This window comes from Elephas maximus, chromosome 10 (genome assembly GCF_024166365.1).
Source record: "Elephas maximus indicus isolate mEleMax1 chromosome 10, mEleMax1 primary haplotype, whole genome shotgun sequence".
Lineage (NCBI taxonomy): Eukaryota > Metazoa > Chordata > Mammalia > Proboscidea > Elephantidae > Elephas > Elephas maximus.
In genome coordinates, this window is record NC_064828.1 from 87,467,435 (window position 1) to 87,482,850 (window position 15,416).

Sequence of the window (15,416 nt, forward strand, 5' to 3'; positions counted from 1 at the left end):
GAACAGTGACAAATCTGTGAAACATTTCATAACATGGAGGAACCTGGAAGGCATTTTGCTGAGTGAAATTAGTCAGTTGCAAAAGGACAAATATTGTATAAGACCACTATTCTAAGATCTTGAGAAATAGTATAAACTGAGAAGAACACATTCTTTTGTGGTTACAAGAGGGGGGAGGGAGAGAGGGTGGGAGAGGGTTATTTACTGGTTAGTTAGTAGATAAGAACTACTTTAGGTGAAGGGAAGGACAATACTCAATACAGGGAAGGTCAGCTCAACTGGACTGGACCAAAAGCAAAGAAGTTACCAGGATAAACTGAATGCTTCAAAGGTCAGTGGAGCAAGGGCGGGGGTTTGGGGACTATGGCTTAAGGGGACTTCTAAGTCAATTGGCAAAATAAATTCTATTATGAAAACATTCTGCATCCCACTTTGAAGTGTGGCATCTGGGGTCTTAAATGCTAATAAGCAGCCATCTAAGATGCATCAATTGGTCTCAACCCACCTGGATCAAAGGAGAATGAAGAACACCAAGGTCACACAATAACTATGAGCCTAAGAGACAGAAAGGGCCACATGAACTAGAGACTTAAATCATCCTGAGACCAGAAGAACTAGATGGTGCCCAGCCACAACTGATGACTGCCCTGACAGGGAACACAACAGAGAACCCCTGAGGGAGCAGGAGAATGGTGGGATGCAGATCCCAAATTCTCATAAAAAGACCAGACTTAATGGTCTGACTGAGACTAGAAGAATCCCTGCGGTCAGGGTCCCCAAACCTTCTGTTGGCCCAGGACAGGAACCATTCCTGAAGACAACTCATCAGACATGGAAGGGACTGGACAAGGGGTTGGAGAAAGATGCTGATGAAGAGTGAGCTACTTGTATCAGGTGGACACTTGAGACTGTGTTGGCATCTCCTGTCTGGAGGGGAGATGGGAGGATAGAGAGGGTTAGAAACTGACAAAACAGTCACGAAAGGAGAGACTGGAGGGAGGAATCAGGCTGACTCATTACGGGGAGAGTAAATGGGAGTATGTAGTAAGGTGTATATAGGCTTATGTGTGACAGACTGACTTGATTTGTAAGCCTTCGCTTAAAGCACAATAAAAAAAATTTTTTTTTTTTTAAAAAAGTCTGTCTCCCCACTGGCTAGATGCAGACTTTATGGCAGGAGCCAGGGTAGCCACATTGAACCCAGAGATGGAAACTTTATGTTAAAGATGATAGCTTTGGACTGCTTACCTCTGAACTGTTCTATGAATGGAAAATGACCTTTCATTTTGTTTAAGCCAATTTAGTTTCTCTTTGTTACAGCAACTTAACGTGCATCCTTATGAGTAATTCAGTTCTTTTATATATAATCCAATCTTTTATATATTATCTATTCTAAAGCCATTTCTAGTTTACCCTTGCTTGGAAAGCCTGTGTTCATTCATTCTCAGGGTGTTTTTGGTGATATTCTTTTTGCATCTGATCTATACAAATAAACTTCTTTCTATGCCCTGGCCTTTGAGCACATTTGCTTGACAATAGAGGCTGCTTCCCCAGTGTAGTGGTTATTTGTTGTTTTTTGCTTGCCCTATTCACTCCTTCTTCTTAACCATAAGAAGTACCATAACACAACAATATCTTTCCAATACACTTCCTTTTGAGTTTCAGTTGTTACTATGGTTAACATCCAAGGAACTGTAATGGATACAACTAATCTCAAGTTTCAGGCTCTCCTATACTGTACAGATCATTGGGAATGGTCAGAAGGATCAACGAAATAGCAGCTGAGATTACTTATGAACACATGGGTTTCTTTAGGATAAAATGGAAACATGGTCCCATGGTGATGTAAAAGGGAAGAAACACTCACATTGCCAAGGTTATGTATGATCAGGTTACTTAGTGAACCCTGGTGGCATAGCAGTTAAGCATTTGGCTGCTAACCAAAAGGTCGACAGTTCGAATCTACCAGCTACTCCTTAGAAACCTTGTGCTACTTAGAAACAGTGCTACTCTGTCCTTTAGTGTCACTGTGAGTTGGAATCGACTTGACGGCAATGGTTTTTTGTTTTTTGTTTTATTCTAGATACTATCCCTCCAGGATTCTGGCAAAATGGCTGCATAAGTGTGCATAGAACCAATAGCAGACTACATGTTTCTAGATCCTACTGTTTAGAAAGGTACAAACTGTAACAGCTATCGGGAATTTTTACACCACAAAATGGCATGCCAGTCACCAGCCAATCAGAATATGGCCTTAAGCCACCAGCCAATCAAACGTCACCTCCTTCTTCCAGCCGTCCCTATCTCCCTAGTAACAGCAAGAATGAAACACAACAAGAAAGACATGTAGCTGTGTTATAAACCTCATCTACAGAAGACTCATGGTAGTTGACTTTAACAGCAGTGACAATTAACAACTGACCCCCTCTGAGGTCTCTCACATAAAACCCTCTGTGTAATTTGTGCTTTAATGTATAAAATTTCATTCCTTTGTTCATTTTGAATAAGAGCACTTTATACTTTTATTATTTACTTTTTCTATTGTAGATTAGTAAAATTAGTCTCTAAAAAATGGGACTGGGGTCAAACATGTAACGTGAAATCGATGTTACCAAAATGTCACAAGGACAGCTTTTTCTGGAGACAGAGGTTCATATAATGAAGATGGCTGTGATTTTTGAAAATTAATTATAGAGGTTCGAAGTTTTGGGTGGCTATGTTAGTTCCCTGAAGGTGAGAATTTGGGATAGGTTGCCACCTGGCATTTAGCACAATGCCTAAATTTGTCTTGAAACAATGAGGGGAATGCCAAAGAGCCTGTTTCAATAGTGGTGCTGTCTCCCACAGAGGTGCTGAAAGGCTCCTTCTTGAGGGAAGGGTTCAGGATCCAAAAAAAAAAAAAACCAAACCCGACTCATAGCGACCCTATAGGACAGACTGGAACTGCCCCATAGAGTTTCCAAGGAGCGCCTGGTGGATTTGAACTGCCCATCCTTTGGTTAGCAGCCGTAGCACTTAACTACTATGCCACTAGGGTTTCCTTTAGAGAACCTAATAGCTAAGACCCAACAGGCCAGGTGGAAAGAGAAAAGACAGAGAGAGCTTTCAACCTACCTCCACCTAAATCTCATCATTCTCTGTCTCCCACTAACAGCACTTTTCCTCTCCTTCCCTCCTTTGTTTTTTAAAACATTTTTTTAAATTGTGAAGTACAGCACACAAACAGGAAAGCACAAAGCATAAATGTACAGCTCAATGAGTTGCTGTTTTTTTTTTTTTATCACAGCACAGCTCAGTGAGTTTTAACAAAGCAAATATTTGCGTAATTACTGGTTGGTTCAAAAAATAGAACATTGTCAGCACCCCAGAAACGCACTTCTGCCTTCTCCTAGTCATTACTACTTCCCTTTTCCCCAAAGGCAACCATTGCCCTCACTTCTAACATCAAAAGTGCCTCCTTTCATTCAACATTTTCTTGGAGATACATTTATTAGATTATACAACAGAAAAGTGCACAAATCATAAGTGGTCAGCTTGATGAATTTTTCACAAACAGAACATACCTATGTGTGCTGGGTTGAATTATATTCCTCCCCACCCCGCCAAGAACTATATTTGTGTACCTGTGAATGTGACTTTATTTGGAATTTCAGACATAGTCCAGTTATGATGAATTTATACTGGATTAAAAGGTGAGCCCTAAATCCGGTATGGCTGTTGTCCTTTTAAAAGGAGAGAAATTTGGACAAAGAGACACAGGCACACAGGGAGAATGCCTTATGATGACAGAGGCAGAGATTGAAGTGATATGTCTACAAACCAAGGGATACCAAGGATTGTCAGCAACCACCAGATGCTAGTAAGAGGCAAGAAAAGATCCTCTCCTAGAGCCTTCTGAGAGAGCATGGCCCTGCCGACACCTTGATTTTGGACTTCTAGCCTTCAAAACAATAAATTTCTGTTATCTTAAGCCACCCAGTTTGTGGTAATTTGTTACAGCAGCCCTAGGAAACTGATACACTATGTGTTATGGGTTGAATTGTGTCCCCCAAAATTATGTATTATAAATCCTAACCCTTATACCTCTGTTCATAATCCCATTTGAGAATGGGTTCTTTGTTACATTAATCAGTCAGTGCAGGGTGTGTCTTAAATCAATCTGCTTTGAGATTATAACAGGAGGAGATTGAGCAAGCAACCAAGCCAGCAAGCAGAGATGGGGAAAGATAAATGCCAAGCCACATGAAGATCACCAAGAAAAAGACAAGCTCAAAAGAGACAAGGACCCTCCTCTAGAGCCAACAGAGAGAGAAAGCCTCACCCTGAATTCGGATTTCTAGCCTCCTAACTGAGAAAATAAACTTCTGTTTGTTAAAGCCACTTGTGGTATTTCTGTATATCAACACTAGATAACTAAGAGACTATATAACCAGCACCCGGATCAAGAAACAGAACGTTACCAGGGGCCTCCATTGTGCCCCCTTCCAGTCACTATCTGCCCCCAACGGTAACTACTATCCTAAATCCTAATACTATATGTCAGTTTTGTCTATTTTTAAGCTCATACATATGGAAACGTACTGTAGATAGACTTTTGCAGCTGAGTCCTTTCACTCAACATTGTGTTTATGCGGTTCATCTGCGTTGCTGCATGTAGCTATAGTTCATCCACTCTCCCTGCTGTTCTGTATTCCATTGTACAACTATCCCACCATTTGATGATCCATTCTAGAGGATGTGGACATTTGGGTTGTTTTCCAATTTACAGCTATTACAAATACTGCCGCTATGAAAATTCTTGTCCAGGTCTTCTGGTGAACACATACATGCATTTTCTGTTGGTTGTATGTCTAAGAGTGGAATTCCTAGGTCTTAGGCTATAGGTGGAAACCCTGGTGGCGTAGTGGTTAAGTGCTACAGCTGCTAACTAAAGGGTTGGCAGTTCGAATCCACCAGGCACTCCTTGGAAACTCTGGGGGGCAGTTCTAGTCTGTCCTATAGGGTTGCTATGAGTTGGAATTGACTCGATGGCACTGGGTTTGGGTGGGTTAGGTTATAGGTATGTTCGGTGTTAGTAGATCCTGCCAAATAGTATTTCAGAGTGATTGTCCCAATTTACATTCCTACCAGCAATGTAAGAGAATTCCATCTGTTCCACATCCTTGCCAACATTTGGTATTACATCTGTAATTTTACCTGTGTTGGTGAGTTGCACATATACTGGTATCTCATTTTGGTTTTAATTCACATTATGCTGGTTTCCACTGAGGTGGAACTATTTTCACATGCATTGATCATTTATATTTCATTTTATGTGAAGTACCTGTTCAAATCTTTTGCCTATTTTTCTCCTATAAATTGTCTGTCTTTTTCTAATTGATTTGTAGATTTCCTTACATTCTCTATATATGAGTCCTTTGCATGAAAAATTTCTCACAAAATATTTCATTTACCTTTTGTTTTCCCCTTTTCATTTTCTTAACGAAAGTTGTTGTTAACTGCTCTTGTGTCAGCCCCAAACTCATGACAACCCCATGTGTTAAAGAGTAGAACTGCTCCATGAGGTTTTCTTGGCTGTAATCTTTACAAGAAGAGCCCTGGTGGCACAATAGTTAAGTGCTCAGCTGCTAACCAAAAGGTTGGTTGTTCAAATCCACCCAGTGGCTCGTTGGGAGAAAGACCTGGAGATCTGCTCCCGTAAAGATTTCTGCCTAGAAAACCCTATGGGGCAGTCCTACTCTATCACACAGGGTCACCATGAGTAGAAATCGACTCGACTGCCCACAACAAGTCTTTATGGAAGCAGTTCACCAAGCCTTTCTTCAGTGAGCTGCTAGGTGGGCTTGAACTGTCAACCCTTTAGGTGAGCAGCAAATCACAAACTGCTTGCACCATCTAGGCTCCTTAATGAAGGCTGTGTGTGTGTGTGTGTGTGTGTGTATGCTGGTATTTCTGTTATAGCAACACTACAGCACTAGATAACTAAGACCTGGTGGTGTAGCGGTTGAGGCAGAGATTGAAGTAGTGTGTATAAAAACCAAGGGATACCAAGGATTGTCAGCAACCACCAGAAGCTAGTTGAAGCAGTTGGCTGATAATTGAAAGGTTGGCAGTTGGAACCCACCAGCGTGGGAGAAAGATGTGGCAGTCTGCTTCCGTAAAGATTTACAGCCTTGGAAATCCTATGGGGCAGTTGTGCTCTGTCCTGTAGGGTTGCTATGAGTCAGAATTGACTCGATGACAATGGGTTTTTTATATATATTTATATATACCAAACCCATTGCCTTTGAGCCAATTTCAACTCATAGTGACCCTATAGGACAGAGCACAACTGCCCCATAGGGTTTCCGAGGACCAGCTGGTAGATTCAAACTGCTAACCTTTTGGTTAGCAGCCATAGCACTTAACCACTGTGCCACCAGGGCTCCATATAGGTGTGTATATGTTCTTGTGGAAAAGTTACGAAAAATGAAATCTATCACCAACCTAGAAAACCTCTCCATAAAAATAGAAGAGAAAGGTTTTATTATTGAGTAAGCATTAAACCAGAATGTGATACATCACAGGCAATGCGCTGGAGAGATCACAAAGACAGAAAGAAATTTTATTCTTTAAATACCTGAGTGGATACGTCTCATTACACTCATGTTTGAGATAAATTTTTTTCAGAAAAACAAATTCTACCATTATGAGTTACCTAGAATGAATTCTGAAAGAACTGGGGAAGAGTTGAGTTTCTTCTTTTATTTTCAACAGGGAGAATTAAAACCTCTTGTTTTTCGAAAGGGCGATAGTTTGAATCCACCGGATGCCCCCTGGAAACCCTATGAGGCAGTTCTACTCTGTCCTATATGGTCGCTATGAGTCGGAATTGACTCAACAGCAATGGGTTTGGTTTTTTGGTGGTTATTTTTCAATTTGTACTTTTTCTCACAACGTACATATATTTATTTGTATAAGGCAGTCCCTGGATTACAAATGAGTTCTGTTCCTAAGTCTGTCTTTACATCAAATTTGTATGTAAGTCAGAGCAGTTAGGTATGGTTCATATCTAATGTCAGTTAAACCCCAACCCAACGCCATCGAGTCGATTCCGATTCATAAATGTCAGTTAGTCAAATGTTTTTCTTAGTACATATTATATAGTGTACCTTTCTATGCATAAAAAATTAAAGAAACACTTCCAGATACACCAAAACATCTCTAACATAATACAGTAATAATAATGATGTTTTGATGCCTGTCAAAAAGTAATGCCCATTATTACAAACTATTGTATGTACCCAGAATTTTTAATATAATAGGCTTTGCTGCAGTTGGTTCCTAACTATGGGTTTTATGTAAGTCAGATGTTCATAACCCAGGCACTGCCTGTATTCACTTTATATTTGGCAATCATATTCTTATAATTTATCTGTAGATTATTTTGGATTTTCTGTGGACACAATAATACCATATGTGAATAGCGACAATTTTGTTTCTTCCTTTCCAATATTCAGATACTTATATTTTTTATTTCTTTTTATTACCTTATTGCCACAGCATGACCTGCAATACAATGCTAAATAGATGTCATGGTTCTTGATCTAAGTGGGAAAACTTTCAAGTTTTCATCATTAAGCACCATTTTGTTGGAGTTTTTTGGTATATTCTTTTTATCAGATGAAGGAAGTGCCCTTTTACTTCTGGTTTGCTAAGCTTTAAAAAAAATAATGAATGGATGTTGATATTTATCATATTCTTTTTCTGCATCTAATGAGATGATCATATAGTTTTCTCCTTTAATCTATTGTTGTTGTTGGGTGCTGTCGAATCAATTCTAACTTGTGGTTACCCCATGTGACAAAGTAGAACTGTCCAATAGGGTTAATCTTATTGCCAGGTCTTTCTCCCAGAGAGCTGGTGGGTGGGTTTGAACGGCCAACCTTTCAGTTAGCAGCTGAGTGCTTAACCGTTGCACCAGTAGGGCTTCTTTTTAATCTATTACTATAGTGAATTACGGGGCCCTGGTGGCACAGAGGTTAAGCATTTGGCTGCTAATCTAAAGGCTGGCAGTTCAAATCCATCAGTTGCTCCTTGCAAATCCTATGAGGCAGTTCTACTCTGTCCTTTAGGGTCGCTATGCATTGAAATCGACTCGACAGCAACGGGTTTGGCTTGGTTTTTATAGTGAATTACACTTATTTTTATATTTTTTAAAAGAGAATTTCAACAGAACACATTAAAAACACAACTAGCTGAGGCTTCTGGGTTGAATAACATTCTATTTCTTGATCTCAGTGCTGGTTACACAAGTATGATTGGTCTGTGAATATTCACTTAGCTGTACACTTATGACGTGTAATTTTCTGTATGTATGTTATACTTCAATGCAAAGTTAAAAGAAACACAACTAAATTCCTATTTGAAAATAAGAAGCTCTTTCTTTTGAAGGATACCTAGATGCCCCACTTTCTACTTACATCTCCCTCCTAAGAGAGGTGAAGATCTAGGTTGCTAAGGTGGAAGCAAGGTCAAATCTTTAAGTGGTGCACTACTGACACACTTAATATTTTCAGAGTTAGGTACTGGTTTTTGCAGAATCTAGTGTGTATCAGCTTAACTTTTTTTTTAACATTAGATGAAGGCTTAGAGAACAAACTAGTTTCTCATCAAACACAACACACATTGTCATATGACACTGGTTAACAACCCCACAACATACATGTCAACACTCTCCCTTCTCAACCCTGGGTTCCCTATCACCAGCTTTCCTGTTCCTTCCTACCTTCCAGTCCCTGCCCCAGGGCTGGTGTGCGCCTTTAGTCTTGTTTTGATCCATGGGCCTTTTCAATCTGTGGCTGAAGGGTGAACCTCAGGAGTGGCCTCATTACTGAGCTGAAAGGGTATCCACGGGCCATACTCTCAGGGTTGTTCTAGTCTCGGTCAGGCCAGCAAGTCTGGTCTTTCTTTTTGAGTTAGAATTTTGTTCTACATTTTTCTCCAGCTCTGTCCTGGACTCTGTATTGTGATCCCTGTCAGAGGAGTCAGTAGTGGTAACCAGGCACCATATAGTTGTACAGCACTCAGTCTGGTGGAGGCCATGGTAGATGTGGTCCATTAGTCCTTTGGACTCATCTTTCTCTTGTGTCTTTAGTTTTCTTCATTCTTCCTTGCTCCCAAAGGGGTGAGACCGGTGGAGTATCCTAGATGGCCGCTCAGCTTTACTTTTCAGTGATTCAGTCAAGCCAAAAAAGGAGTTCATGTTCTGTGTTACGTTAACAGATTTTTGGAGGATCACATTTTAGGTTGTCTTCTCCAGGCAATCTTTGTATCTGGTTTGTGCTATCTTTACTTTAACTCTGTGATTATCCAACGTTATTTTTCATATTTTTAATTTCTTATTTATTGTGCTTTAAGTGAACGTTTACAAATCAAGTCAGTCTCTCACACAAAAACTTATACACACCTTGCTATGTACTTGTAGCTGCTCTCCCCCTAATGAGACAGCACACTCCTCCTCACCACCCTGTATTCACAGTAGCCATTCAACCAGCTCCTGTCCCCCTCTGCCTTCTCATCTTACCTCCAGACAGGCCTCCAGAACCAAGAAGCTCACTTCTCACCAGTATCATTTTCTGTCTTATAGTCCAGTCCCTGTCTGAAGAGCTGGCCTTGGGAATGGTTCCAGTCTTGGGCTAACAGAGGGTCGGGGGACTGTTACCTCCAGTCTCAGTCAGACCATTTAGTCTGGTCTTTTTACATGTATTTGAGATCTGCATCCCACTGTTCTCCTGCTCCATCAGGGAATCTCTGTTTTGTTCCCCGTCAGGACAGTCATCGGTGATACCCAGGCGCCATCTAGTTCTTCTTGTCTCAGGCTGATGTAGTCTCGTTTATGTGGCCCTTCCTGTCTCGGGCTCATTTTTTCCTTATGTCTTTGGTGTTCTTCATTCTTCTTTGCTCTAGGTGGGTTGAGACCAATTGACGCACCTTAGATGGCTGCTTGCTAGCATTTAAGATCCCAGATGCCACTCACCAAAGTGGAATGCAGAACATTTTCTTAATATGTTTTGTTATGCCTATTGACCTAGATGTCTCCTGAAACCATGGTCCCCAAACCCCTGTCCCTGATACTCTGGCCTTCAAAACATTTGGTTGTATTCACAAAACTTCTTTGCTTTTGGGTTAGTCCAGTTGTGTGTTGTCTTTCCCTTCACCTAAAATAGTTCTTGTCTACTATCTAATTAGTGAATACCCTTCTCGCTCCCTCCCCATCCTTGTAACCACCAAAGAATATTTTCTGCTGTGTTTAAACTTTTTCTCGAGTTCTTATAATAGTGGTGTCATACAACATTTGTGCTTTTGCCAACTAATTTCACTCAGCATAATGCCTTCCAGATTCCTCCATGTTATGAGATGTTTCGCAGATTCATCATTGTTCTTAACCGTCCAACATTAATTTTTATGTGTTGAGATATTCTAAAGAATTCCATTTCTGTTTTTACAATACCTGCAAATGTTGCTTTTTATATGTCTGCAGGAATTGGTGCAATCTTACATTCTGTCTTCAAAACAAGTCTCCATTCTTTCACAGGTTTGTTCCCTATTGAATTTTTTTGGTTAGAATTGCGTTAAGTGTATTCCTTTAGTTTGAAATCAACTAGTATCTTTATAATTTCTCTCTTTTAAGACCACGGTAAGCTTCTTCATTATTTTAAGTCTGATTTTATCCTTCCCAGATACGAACATTCTGTAGTTTTTTTCATATAGGCTTCACATATTCCTTATTAGAGTTTTTCCTAGTTGTTTTGTGCTTTTTCTGTTGTTGTTGCGATTGTGAATGGAACCTTTTTTTTTTTTTTCATTCAAAAATGAACCCATGGGGCGATAGGATCTCTACCACCTCTTGTAGCTGTGAGACTCTATGGTTCCTTGGTTCAATGAGAACATTCTACTCGCGCCTGCATTGCCTGAACCTTAAGGAAGATGGCAACCGAGAGTGGCCAAGCGAAGGGCCGCTCTACCTCGCCTTTGTTCTCTTCTCAGTGGGTACTGCGCAGGCGTACTCTCCCCAGCCCGATCCCCGCCTTCCCGGTCGCGGGCCCAGCTCGGTAGCGCCGGCGCACTGGCGCGCTCCGTTTACACGCTCCGGGGCCTGTAGGCGCCGCGAGTTCCGGCTGTCGCCGCTGCCACCGCAGCTCCTGAAGGTCGGTTGCGAGGAGTAACGGCGCCGGGACGAGCCCTGCGCCTTCTTCGCCGATATGTACCCGAATTGGGGCCGGTATGGCGGGAGCAGCCACTATCCACCGCCGCCGGTCCCGCCGCCGCCGGTGGCGCTTCCTGAGGCCTCGCCGGGGCCCGGGTACTCGAGCTCGACGACTCCTTCGGCCCCCTCCTCTTCTGGCTTCATGAGCTTCCGCGAGCAGCACCTGGCGCAGCTCCAGCAGCTGCAGCAGATGCACCAGAAGCAAATGCAGTGCGTGCTCCAGCCCCACCACCTCCCCCCGCCCCCCCTGCCACCCCCGCCGGTGATGCCGGGGGGCGGCTATGGGGACTGGCAGCCGCCGCCGCCGCCGATGCCTCCGCCGCCTGGGCCGGCCCTCAGCTATCAGAAGCAGCAGCAGTACAAACATCAGATGCTTCACCATCAACGAGACGGGCCTCCTGGTTTGGTTCCCATGGAGCTGGATTCCCCTCCTGAATCTCCGCCTGTGCCGCCAGGATCCTACATGCCCCCGTCTCAATCTTACATGCCCCCACCTCAACCGCCACCCTCGTACTATCCCCCGTCCTCGTCCCAGCCCTACCCGCCTCCCGCTCAGCCGTCCCCTTCGCAGTCGCCACCGTCCCAATCATACCTGGCGCCCACCTCATCTTACTCTTCCTCCTCCTCCTCCTCGCAATCCTATTTGAGCCATTCCCAGCCCTACTTGCCCCCTTCTCAGGCATCTCCTTCCCGCCCCTCCCAGAGCCATCCCAAATCCCAACTGCTAGCTCCACCACCACCGTCTGGCCCTTCTGGGAGTAAGACAACAGTTCAGCAAGAGCCTTTGGAGAGTGGAACCAAGAACAAGAGTGCTGAACAGCAGCAAGCCGCCCCTGAGCCAGATCCCTCTACGATGACTCCACAGGTAAGAAGACATCTGCTTGAGCAGAATCTTTTCACTTAGAGGATCCTAAGTGAGTAGGCCTCAGGGCTTTAACCGGTGCTTAGCCTGATTCCAACACAATGACTAGCTAATTTACACTCAAGGATTCTATAAGAGAGATCTGACATTCTGGCTTTTTAATCAGCTAAATGTGGATAACTGGAAGAACAGTGTTTAAATGAAAGATGTTCTGGACATCACAGAGTAGTGGGGTAGCTCAAGAGTTACTTGTCAATCTGTTCCTTGGTTTCATTCAAGCAACCTAGATTTTGTTGCTGTTGCAGAGGGCTGTGTTTTAAAATTGCATTTTAAAGTAAAAATTCCTTTTGAAAGGCAGCATAAAGAAGAAACCATTCAAAGGGCTAACACTTGAAGTGTATGACCAGTTAGCTTCTTCAAAAAAAAAAAAAAAATGAGGGGCCACTGATAGCTGTCAGCTTCCTGAATTAGGAGGCCTCAGCAAATGAAGGCTGGAAGTCTGTTTTATCAGAAGCATCCTAATTATGCTTATAGGTGCATGTTGCAGTTTTGTAGTTCATTCCCCAACAGTAAATAGGTGTGTTTCTAGAGATTTGACCCTTTTTGTGTGTCTCTTGGTGGAATTGGCCCATACATCCTTTTCTCACATCACTTTAAGATAGGTTTAAGACATGACCAATGGGCTGCTTTTCATTGTTTTTACCATTAACTCCAAAGTGACTGCCTTGGAATTTGGCCAAGGTAAAAAAAAGTTTGTGATATCTCTTCATTTGCAAGAGAGCTGTTCTCTAATCTTCTGTTTGAAGTGAAGCTTTCCACAGAATGATCAAAATTGACAGGATAGTGGTAACAGTTGAATTTCTCCATTGAGAAGGAAGGTAGAACTAAAGCAGAATAAGTGATTTGTTGTAATTTCTTAAAATAGATACTTTTTGAAATTACTAGTGCATCTCAATAGAGGACTTTTATTATACAGGCTTAGATTAATATACATAAGATTTCCCAAAGATAGGCAAGTTGTATTCTAATTTTACAGCGGTTTGACGTTAGAAATTAACAGAAGCAAGTCGTTTAAGGAGTGATGCTTGGCACATCATCATGAGAACACACTTGAAGTGCTGGAATAAGGAACAGTGGAATAAGTGCTTCTATTGGTTTTCACCAAATTAGAACCCTCGCCCAGGTTATTTCCTCGATTCCTCTGTCATATAGATAGAATTTCTGTCGCCTTCCCTCCTCACTCTGAAATTTTCAGTGTTTTGTTGTTAAATGCTCTCAGAGTTAGTCCAAACCAAAATATAACATTTATATGCTCATCTTTACAAAACTACCTTTTTAACTTTTTAGAGAGACAGAAAAATTGTGTTTTCTGGTTTTTTCTTTTTTTGGTCAGCCTGGTCTATAATATAAATACTGACTTTGAATGCTGCATTTGCTTTGCTGCCTTTGTACCCTTCTCTATAGTGAATGTCTGTCAGTGCCTTGAATATTCAGTGCCTCCAAGTCTTTGATGAGAACCAGAAACAAAGCAATAGATGATGAAGCTTGAGAGGCATGCATTGGTCAGATCAAGAAGGGTCTTGTAAACCTTTTGAGGCTTTTGTTCTTTTGTCTAGAATTCATCCCAACTTCTTCTACCCCCTTCCTCCCTTATAGTTGTATCTCTTTTAAGGAACATCTCAGATATCAGGGTCTCCATGGAAGTATGCATGAGCTCACCCATCTGGTTTTGTTCTGCCCTTCTGATTGCAGACAGGAACTGTCTCCTCATCTTTTATCTCTTGTAGCACCTAGGACAGTGCCTTGAATGCAAATTGTTGGCTCTCCACAAAGTTTGGTTGAATAAGATACAAGATTTGTCATGTTCTTGACTTAGAATACACCCTACTCTTCACCTACTATCTCGTTAACTTCACATTTTGCATTACGATAATAGTAAAAATCTAACTGTTTTGCACGTTAATGACTTAGATCTGATAGTAACGAACGCTGAGGTGTGAGGTGAGAGTAACGCTGGCTGTGATGGTTAAGGTTATGTGTCAGTGTGGCTTGGCTGTGATTCTCAGTGGCTTAGCAGTTATGTAATGATGTAGTCATCCTCCATTTTGTGATCTGATGTGGTCATCCTTCATTTTCACATAATGCCGATTTTTGCATAATGACCTGGTCTTTGGAACCTGACCATGTCAATAAGTGAGGAGTGGGTATACTTTTGTTTATTTGATAAATGTTTTCTTCATACGAGTGTCAATCTCTGACAATTAATCCTCTACTCATTTATTATTCTTTGATTCATATTTTATTTTTGGAATGTGTCATTTAAAATTTTTTATGGTTAAAGATTTTAAACATATACAAGAGTAGAGAAGATGGTATGATCTCCCCATATACCCATCATTCAGATTTAATAGTCATCAAGATTTGCAGTGTTTGCTTCATGTAGGCCTTTTTTTGTTGTTGCTACTGAAATATTTTAAAGCAAATCTTAGATCCCATGTCATTTTATCCCTATGTTCTTAATTGTTGTTAGTTACCATCAAGTTGGTTCTGATTCATGGTGACCCCATGTGTGCAGAGTAGAACTGCTCCGTAGGGTTTTCAAGGCTGTGCCTTCTCAGAGGCATATTGCCAGGCCTGTGTTCTGAGTCGTATCTGGGTAGGTTTGGCAAGTAGTCGATGGTTTGCGCTACCCAGGGACTCCTTCTTCTTCTTTTTTTAAATAATATTTTACTGTGATTTAAGTGAAAGTTTACACAATAAATTAGGTTCCTCTTTAACAATGTTTATCCTACAGGATCGCTGTGAGTTAGAATCGACTCTGTGACTGTGGGTTTGGGTTTAAGAATTTTTATATAAATTGTTCAGTGCCATTGGTTACAAGTTTATAATGCATCAGCATTCTCGTCATTTCCATTCTGTTTGTTGTGTTTCCATTGATCTAGCTTCTCTTCCCCTCCTTGCCTTCTCGTATTTGTTTTTGGGTAACTGTTGACCATTTGGTCTCACATAGTTCATTGTTCAAGGAAGCACGTTACTCATGGGTGATATTGTTTGTCTTATGAGTCAATCTATTATTTGGCTGAAAGGTGACATGTAGAAATAGCTTCAATTCCAAGTTCAAAGGGTGTCTGAGGGAGATAGTGTTGGAGGTTCCTCTAGTCTCTATCAGCCCAGTAGGTCTGGCATTTTTTAGGAATTTGAATTTTGTCCTACTTTTTTCTCCCATTCTGTCTGGGACCTTCTATTGTGTACCTGGTCAACAGTTAGTAGTGGTAGCTGGGCACCATTAGTTCTTCTGGTCTCCGG

General features: G+C 41.6%; 1 protein-coding gene across 2 annotated transcripts in view; it reads left to right on the forward strand.

The window, feature by feature from the left end:
- Window positions 1–11,069: 11,069 nt before the first annotated feature.
- The window catches only part of YLPM1 (YLP motif containing 1), a 95,421-nt gene continuing 91,074 nt past the window's right edge, over window positions 11,070–15,416 (forward strand). For both annotated transcript variants that reach the window (XM_049897557.1, XM_049897558.1), the window contains exon 1: window positions 11,070–12,113. In XM_049897557.1, the coding sequence (XP_049753514.1) occupies window positions 11,244–12,113 (870 nt within the window). In that variant the 5' untranslated portion in view covers window positions 11,070–11,243. The remainder of the gene's footprint in view (window positions 12,114–15,416) is intronic.